At 40.4% G+C, this 9565-nt stretch overlaps 1 protein-coding gene across 2 annotated transcripts in view; it reads left to right on the top strand.

Moving 5' to 3' along the window:
* Positions 1 to 2779: 2779 nt before the first annotated feature.
* LOC306829936 (uncharacterized protein) overlaps positions 2780 to 9565 on the top strand; it is a 9608-nt gene continuing 2822 nt past the window's right edge. The window contains exons 1-2 of one of the 2 annotated variants that reach the window (XM_079353155.1): positions 2780 to 2946; positions 7948 to 8507. In XM_079353155.1, coding sequence (XP_079209281.1) covers positions 7954 to 8507 — 554 coding nt within the window. In that variant the 5' untranslated portion in view covers positions 2780 to 2946; positions 7948 to 7953. Of the gene's footprint in view, positions 2947 to 7924; positions 8508 to 9565 lie in introns of both variants that reach the window. The other variant, XM_079353154.1, reaches the window with a different exon arrangement.

The raw sequence follows: 9565 nt of genomic DNA, 5'->3' as shown, positions 1-9565 counted from the left end.
GCAGAGTGAAGCTTCTTTGGACATGCTACATGCATGTACAAGCAACACACTGCAATGTTTGACAATGACCATGAGGCCCAAAGCAGCACGAGGAGAACATGCGGTGGAAAGGTGTTCCCATCAAGTCCTATTCAAGAATAACAACATGTGCATAAATTGCTCTTTGCTACATTGCAGAGATAGCCACAAACATCTGAATCGAGCAAAGACCTTCATTATCCCCTTTTTCCATATCAGTTTGAAGTTGAAACACACTTTGTCCGGCATTGTCAGTGCTTCTCAGCTTTCTTCAAAAAGCCTGTTGGCATACATTCCAAGCAAGATGATGGACGTTGCTTTTAGATTCTGGGAGTGAGGTCCCACCCACTGATCTGTAATAGGTCTGTAGCGTCAGTGGGTTGAAAACATGAGGAAGTAGTGATGTAGTTTCATTCCCTCTAACCAAAGCAACATCTGATAATGGAAAATGACGATTTTCCGGCAACAAATACAGAGCTCGGGGAAAAATTGGGGCAGGATGCACGACTATTCAAAACTACCATCAGGTTACTAATGATATCAAGATTGGGTGAAGTATCCCTTTGGTCAATAACAGCCCTCAGGGTACACAAGGCGATGGTCAATTAGAAAACGCTGAGCCAGTTTCTCCGTCAATATATTCATGGTCACAGTGTGATCCACTATGTACTTTGTAAACACTCCAGTGGATCACCTTGTAAATTCATATTTTGCTTTCATTTATTTTTCACACATTTTCACATACTTTCTATGGATAACCATCATATATATATATATATATATATATATATATATATATATATATATATATATATATATATATATATATATATATATATATATATATAATTTTTATTTTTTTCCATGGTGTGATATGTTTTTTCCATGGTGTGATATGTTTTTTCCATGGTGTGATATGTTTTTTCCATGGTGTGATTTTAAGACAAAAGTTGTGGCATCTAAAACGTTTGTTTTGTGTAGAATACAACTGAATCTTGACCTTTCTAAAAATACAGTGTGTCTAACCTCTATACATAAACTGATGAGTATACGTGACATATTTATGCAAGTAATGTTTAAATCTGGCAAAACATCTGTATCAGCCCATGAATGCAGTGAGTCTTTAAACTCAAAATACATTGTTTACTGTGTTGTGAATTTTGGTATTCATTTAAAAAAGAGAGAAACAAATCTAGATCAGTTGTGTTATAGCTCAATTAACCTCTATAACTCCTACTAAACTCTTTAACTCCTACTCCATTTTACCTCACTCAGAAAACTCGGAAAAGCTGTGACGAAGGTGAAAATCCCTTCCTGCTGAGCTCTCTGTGTCACCTCATAAAGGGTCAAAGGCAAGCTAATAAGTAAACAAGTCTTTGCACAACAAAAGCTCTGACACCGCACTGATACACAACTTTATCAGATGTCTGATTATCCATGATGTAAAATGTGTTTAATCCTCTTTCTAGATAAATTCAACTGTGCCAGAGACCTGCCAATGTTGCTGATTGGAGGTCGATAAAAAATCATGGACTCCTACAACTTCCCTTTAAATTCAGCCTCTGGGGAAACATTGTTTTGCAGCAGGTATCATGAATCATTCAACACAAATCTGATCTGGATTATTGGATGCCATCAGCAGCTGTCATGGATATGTACCTCTAAGATTAAGAGTTGAATTTATTTATGTATTCCCCTCAGTGAACCCACAGGCCTGTGGCACTACGAGACGTTGGCACTACGAGACGTTGCTTTCTAGCAGTCTGCATTAAAGAGATGAGAATGTGTGCGAAGGGATGCTGAGTTGAAATAAAAAACATCTCTTTTACAAGCAGTTCTTAATAAACGCACAGTATGTAAAATCCGCCGCCAGGGCACTGTTAATCTAAACAATAACAAAATATGAAGTCAAGGCTCGTGGGTAATCATGGGGCTGATTCTCTGTGCTACCCCCATTTTTCAAACACAAAAATTCAGAAACCTTATCGACGATGTTGAAAGCTTGTTTATGTGCCTTTGTTTTTTGCACATTTTGCAACCATAGTATGTTTACAAGTTGGCCGAGATTCTGGTTAATATGTTTACAACAAATCTATGGAAAAGGTTTAATTCAGGTTTCATGTAACCATTTCTAAAGACTCAGTTAAGGAAAGATTAAAACAAACGTATTAATTACATGTCTACAACAGACACCTTGAAACCATACTCATTGATTGAAGGATGGTATATTAGACCTCACTTGGCATTAAATGTTGTTGTTAGGTTAAAATTGCAGAATGTCCAGTCAACCAAACCCATGGCACTCACCTCTGCAGTGTGTCATTAATCTGTCATTACTGTACACTGCCCTAGTTTGAAAAACATAACATATGTTCAGGAAAGCAGCTTGGAGTGTTTTTCAACCACATTTCACACTGTCTAAGGACACACTTCAGACATATTTAATTGGACCATTCCTTAAATAAACAAGAAATCTACATCCAGCATGGTCTTGAAGACATTTCCCCCATACTATAGAAATCCTTATGCTTCCTCTGTCCCCCTACCAGAGCCCACAGACAGATGTGAAATAGATTACGCCCCCTCTTCACCCCTCCTTCAGCCAGCCCCTCTTTCCACCGCAAAGAAAGAAATCATTCACTTTCAGCCTTTTTTTTTCACCCCCCCCTTCCCCTCTCTTTCCCTCCCTGCAGAAAACAGGGGCACACAGACATACACACTCTGCAGCCAAACCCTAATTGTGTGTGTGTGTGTGTGTGTGTGTGTGTGTGTGTGTGTGTAATTTTTCCTCCTGACATGAAGAAGGAAAGCAAGCGAGTATTTGTTCTCCGAGCTTGTGAATGGCTGTCCTGAGCTGTTTGAGACATTTTGCTTGACTGAAAAGTGGAGGTGGAGGTGAATTTAGCTGTAAAGAATCACAGGATTTTGGTAAGTTTGGGGTTTTGATTTTGTTAAACTTGATGGATGATGTTAGGATGTTAGGAGTTGATTTTTTTTTTACTGCAGGTACTTTACTGGTTTAAGTGGAAAAGTATGACTTAAACAATGTGTTTACATTTTTACAGCTTGATTGTAAAATACATTGATTGATTTTGAGTTTTATATAAGTTTATATAAGACCACCACAGATAATTACCAAATCGAGACCCTTCCTCTATGTCAGATGCTGCTAATGAGCATGTTGACATGTGTGAATATGCATAGGTGTGTGTGTGTGTGTGTGTGTGTGTGTGTGTGTGTGTGTGTGTGCAAACACTTCTGTACTTGTCTCTCTAATTACTATGCTGCCAAGGATGTTTCTACCTTACATGATTACCTTCGAGGCCCATGAACCTGCAAGGCCTCTCTATGCTCTTCTGACTTATTGCCAAAGACCTAGTTGTCATAGCAACACAGAAGCAGTTGATTGTTGTGACACCTGTGCAACACACCTGTTCAGGATTTGACAAGAGGGGCCAGAGGGCTGAGTGTTGGATTCACAGAAAGCACTCAGGCTCGCTCCGAGCAACAGCTAAGGATGTGAGCGAAGATCTAATTCACAACTACAGGGCTGGAAAACTAACATTTTGTAAATAAATGTGGAAATGTTAAAGTATGTAAACGATGAAAACCATGTCATTTCTGCTAATAAAACTATTTAATATGAATTCTAATCGTCAAACAAATATCAAAACACCCACACACGTAGTTTAAAAAGGTGACCATGGGATTTAAGAACATTTGCAAGGATTCTTTTATCTTTCTTAGGCCCTCATGTCCACCACATTTTGAATGAAATCGTTGGCAACAAAAAGTGGCCGCTGAGAGACAAAAGCGCAGAGTTTTTTTCTTCCAAGCGCTCCATTTTTTTTGTGCGGCCACACCGAGTGCTTAAGTTGAATATCTTTCAACATTTCAGAAAAGGCACTGTTGACGTCACCGGCGCTCTTTTCCAAATGTATGATATTCCCCGTATCACGTCTTGTAGCCACATCCTCTTTGTCTGATTCGCAAATAAAATATGTCAAATATCAAACATGAAGTAAAAAGTAGCTGAGCAGTGTCGGTCATACAGCAGCCATTGTCAACAGACTGTTGTCATAGAGACAGGATGGACATGCAGCACTTTTCTTCTCAGCGCTTCTCAACATTTCATGCCAGAATCCCCGAGCGCACAGCCAACACTTTTCTGCACACCCAAAAACTTACTGGGGGGACAGGGGGCCTTATGCAGCTTTTCAGCTGAACAATCAATTGTTATTCTGAGAAAGCAAACTGCAAATGTATTGATAACCAGTTCGGTACCGTTTTTCAATCAAGCTGCAAATATAATTCCTAATTTCTTCAGCTTTAGCATATTTTAAGTGTCATTTCACAACTAACACTACAGGAGCATCATTTTCTAAATTGTCTAAGCTAGCAGTAGGACTTTGTTGTGGAAGTCTGGTTTACAGCATGTATAATAGAATACATTTGATTCATAATTTAGTTAAGCATAAAACAATTGATACCTGATATTAACTGTCAGGAGAAGCACTAAATGAGTGTGCATGAAGGTGGCAAACATGAACTTAGCTATCTGAATGTTCCTCTGATCTGATTGGTCATGAACTGGTTTTATTAATGCACGAAAGCATCTGCTATTTTCAGCCCAAAGAAAAAGTCAGCTTGTAAAAGAAACCTCACAATGACAGCTCCTTCATGGTGAGGCCAAGAAAGGTCAAAACGGGCCACAGAGCGTCTAGCATTAAAACTGTTTGAGCTGAAGCAGAAGACGTCAGTGGTGAGATTATGCAGACGTTCTCGAAAGACAAAGGCAACCTCTGCCAGTCTCTGACATAAAGAGGAGCATGTGTGGATTCAGTTAGAGACTGAATTAATGTCACTAAATGTCCTTTGACTTGTGCCTTTTACTGCTGCAGAAGGGATTGAATACAGAGACAATAAAGCTCTATTTTAAGATGGATTACATCTCCATTTGGCTGTCTGTTGTCATTTAGCTGAAACTGTTGTCACCCCACGCCATGAGGTTTTGATTTATGAAAGTCCAAACGAGTTCAGAGTAATACTGAAGTTTTGGACATGCAGTTCTGCAGCTATTAATGACATTCAATTGTCTTTGAAGTCTATTCTAGTGGCACCTAATATCAGGTTACAGTTCATTTAACTCAAAGTGTGTTTTCCTAATGTTATTCCACAAAATGTGGATTTTTCTACTGGTTTCCCCAATGATTTGATCACTGACATTTTATCAACATTGATTAGGTACAGGAAATGAGCAGTTATCGATTATAGTAAGGATGTAGTAAGGACAGAAAGACAGACAGACAGACAGACAGACAGACAGACAGACAGACAGACAGACAGACAGACAGACAGACAGACAGACAGACAGACAGACAGATGCCAAGAGTTGCTTGTTTTACCGCTTAAGGCCAGACCACAACTCATCTTAAAATAAATAGACAATTTTACGGTGTCCGCTCTAGTGAGCATGACTTGGCATTCAGTCTGAGCTTCTCCACAAAACCATGGCGATAGGTGCACGTCAACAAACTCTAACGCTGACATTGGCTATGAGAGATTGAAGTAAGAAAAGAACGGCTGCAGTAAAAGCCTAAACCGAATGTGCCCTGGCAGCAGAAAAAGCTGTGCAATTACTCAGCTCAGATGTTTAAATGCATATCCAGATGCAGAGGAGAGAGGCAGAAATAGCACAAGTCTGCAGTGTAATAAAGTAACACATTTTGCTGTTAAACAGATAAAAAAGGGCAAACAAACCCTTTAGCAAACTGTGTCACTTGTGAAAAAAAAAACAAGCAAACTAAAAAACATTCACATATGAGCAGACAACACCAAAGTCCCCCTCTCTGTTTTCTCAGGTGTTGTGAGGATTTACGAGGCGAGTAATGTGGAGGAAGAACTCCAGGAAGCAGCTGTTTACCAAAAACCAACACAAACACTGCAGCAAAGGGGGCTACGTCAATTTAGAGCGAGTGACACAATTCATACCACTGCTTAGTCATGGAGCCTCAACAGCTTTAGGCAGCCCACAACTTCGTAAAACTTTTTTTTTTTTTTACGGCAACAGTGTTAGAAAACGATTTAGAGATGTTTGTGAGCTACAGTTAAAAACTGAATATGCATGTTCAATAATTAAACATTATTGAACCACAAATACAACAGAGCTTCCTACTCCCCAAGTTGAAACTATTTTAAGAATTAAAGTGTCTCTAAAAATGTATAGAATTATTCAAATTTGGATCAAATTGGGATCTTAGAAGTTAAGTTGCTCATTTTGGATTAGAGAGATTAGAAAATGGATTTGTTTTTATTAATTGTGACTAGATAGGATTGAAGTCTGAATGGCCTTTTTGTGAATGATGAGATGTGAATTTTTATTTTTTTGTATTACGCAACTCAATTTCTCACTAAGGTGTTCAGTTGCTCTTCAAGCTTCATCGCAGACGTGCAAATCATATATTCACTCAATTATTACTGCTGGCTTCTTCTTTAAAGGTCACATATTATGCAAAATACACTTCACGATGGTTTTCAAGCACGAATATGTGTCACTAGTATGTCTTCACCACCCCCAACGATAAGCCCATCCTCTTCTTCTTTTGCCTGCTTCACTTTTCAGAAAAAGTGTGCTCAAACAGGCTGTTTGGAGGTTTTCCCCTCATGACATCACAAAGGGCAGTAACCCCTCCCCCAGGTGGGTGACACTCCCACAGCAATTTGCTGTGCCGTCTCCGTCGGCCTTCTCACCCTAAACAATGGGGCATGGTGCAAGAAAGCTCAAACTACCCAAGCCCGAGGGAGGGGCGTGGTCAAACACAGCTCATTTGCATTTAAAGCCACAGACACAGCCTGTGCTGAGCAGGGCTGAAAGAGTGGATTTTTAAAAATAATTTCACATACATGTTATGGGAAGCTCTGAGACTTATTTGAACTGGTTGAAAGGGAGAATAATAGTTGACCTTTAAATATTTACAACATTTCTCACCATATATAATGTGCCAGTGACATATCCTTCAAGTTCAACAAAAAGGTAAATGTTAGCTGATAGCTGATGTGTTGGTTTAAATTGATCTCTGTTAAAATATGCAGTGTGACATTCAGAGTGTCACATTTTGAGCCACAATAACATAAAAGACTAAATAGAGTCCATTTCTATATTACTGAAAGGTACAGATTGAGTCTGAGAGTGACGACTTGGAAATGTATACAATAAACACTGAAAGGTCAAGAGACAAGTTTAGACCCCTGCATATGCTTTTGCACCTTCAAGGGCAGAAAAAGCCATTTTTCTTTGGCATAAACCTCTACACATTTCAGTTTGATTAAAATCAAGCCGTTATAAACAAATAAAGACACTAAGTACCATGGGAAACTTCCAGTTAAGGCTTACAGCTGTGCTGATGTATCTCATAATCAGCCTGTGTTTGTCTTGACTCACAGCTGGAGTATGTTCAAATTAATGTGTTTATGCCTGATGATGGCTGAGAGAGATTTGACTTGAAAAGGTGATGATGGGCAAATCGCGGTCATTACGAAATATTCACTATTCCGCAGAGATATTGACTTTAATTTACAGATGTTTTTTTTTTTAAATGAAGACATTCTCCATTTTATAGCTAAAAAACCCATTTGAGACTGACAAATCCTAGAAACAACAACAGAAAAAAAAGAAGAAAGTGTTGAAAGTTCTGATGTTGATCATCTATATATTGTCTTAAATGCACTAACTGGTTCTGTTGAGATAAACTCATAAACAGGCAGCATCGTGTGCCACTCTCTCTCTCTCATTAGAAGTCAATATACAATAGATCGCCAGCTGACAATATCTCCACATACTCTGCTCTCTAAGCTTTCCACCTGCTTGTTAAAAAACTGAAGCTTCTTTTTTTTTTTTTTTTTAAAGCTCCTCATCTCATCTTCCTCCAGGTTACCATGAGATGTTGTTGGACGCCCTTCATCCTGGCCTGGTTTTCTTTGGCAACCCCAACGCTCTGCCAAAGTGGCGATTGGGGTTCGGGCTTTAACATCTTCTCTGAGATAGTGGCCAGCAATGGCACATCACAGGAAGCAGGTGATGAGCCCGTGAGGATGAGAAACAACCTGGACTGGATCTCATCTGCTGCTTTCTCACCATCACCATCACCATCACCCTCACCTTCAGCTACACTACAGTTCGAGCATCAAGCGGATAAGTGCTCAGTGTACTTTAACACTGACCCAGCTGTAGCCCGAAGGCTCAAGGCCCAGAAAGAGCAGCTGGCCTATCTGCAGGCTATCCAGCATGGTAACAAGGCAGTGATAGAGAACCTGGAGCAGTTTGTTGGCGCAGAGCTGGGAGATCAGAACTATGAAGACATAATAAAGGAGAATATCATCGGCATACAAGAGGACCAGAAGAGCTGCCACGAGGCGGTAGAGAAAGCTGAAGAAGATCTAGAAAAACAGCTGGAGGGGGAGGAGTCAGGAGCTCTCACAGGCATGCAGAAGTGAGTGAAATGTATCAAATGTATATGAAATGTGGATTTGAAAGTTGCAACAAGTTCAATATACTAAATCCATTGATTTTTCTTCCTTGAATTCACTTACAGCTGAGGATTAAACTTGACACCTCACAAAAGGGGAAGGGGGGGCGGGGGTCTTTGCAGCTTACAACTACACTCAACAAAAATATAAACGCAACACTTTTGTTTTTGCTCCCATTTGTCATGAGATGGACTCAAAGATCTAAAATTCATTCCAGATACACAATATTACCATTTCTCTCAAACATTGTTCATAAATCTGTCTAAATGTGTGATAGTGAGCACTTTTGCTTTGCTGAGACAATCCATCCCACCTCACAGGTGTGCCACATCAAGATGCTCATCAGACACCATGATTAGTGCACAGGTGTACCTTATACTGCCCACAATAAAAGGCCACTCTGAAATGTGCAGTTTTGTCTCACAGCAAAATGCCACAGATGGCGCAAGCATTGAGGGAGCGTGCAATTGGCATGCTGACAGCAGGAATGTCAACCAGATCTGTTGCTCGGGCATTGAATGTTCATTTCTCCACCATAAGCCGTCTCCAAAGGCGTTTCAGAGAATATGGCAGTACATCCAACCGGCCTCACAACCGCAGACCACGTGTAACCACACCAGCCCAGGACCTCCACATCCAGCAGGTTCACCTCCAAGATCGTCTGAGACCAGCTACTCAGACAGCTGCTGAAACAATTGGTTTGCATAACCAAAGAATTTCTGCACAAACTGTCAGAAACCGTCTCAGGGAAGCTCAACTGCATGCTCGTCGTCCTCATCGGGGTCTTAACCTGACTCCAGATCGTCGCCGTAACAGACTTGAGTGGGCAAATGCTCACATTCGATGGCGTCTGGCACGTTGGAGAGGTGTTCTCTTCACGGATGAATCTCGGTTTACATTGTTCAGGGCAGATGGCAGACAGCGTGTGTGGCGTCGTGTGGGTGAGCGCTTTGCTGATGTCAATGTTGTGGATCGAGTGGCCCATGGTGGTGGTGGGGTTATGGTATGGGCAGGCATCTGT

This window comes from Symphodus melops, assembly GCF_947650265.1.
Source record: "Symphodus melops genome assembly, chromosome: 1".
NCBI classification, from domain to species: domain Eukaryota; kingdom Metazoa; phylum Chordata; class Actinopteri; order Labriformes; family Labridae; genus Symphodus; species Symphodus melops.
This window is presented reverse-complemented; position numbering and strand designations above follow the sequence as displayed.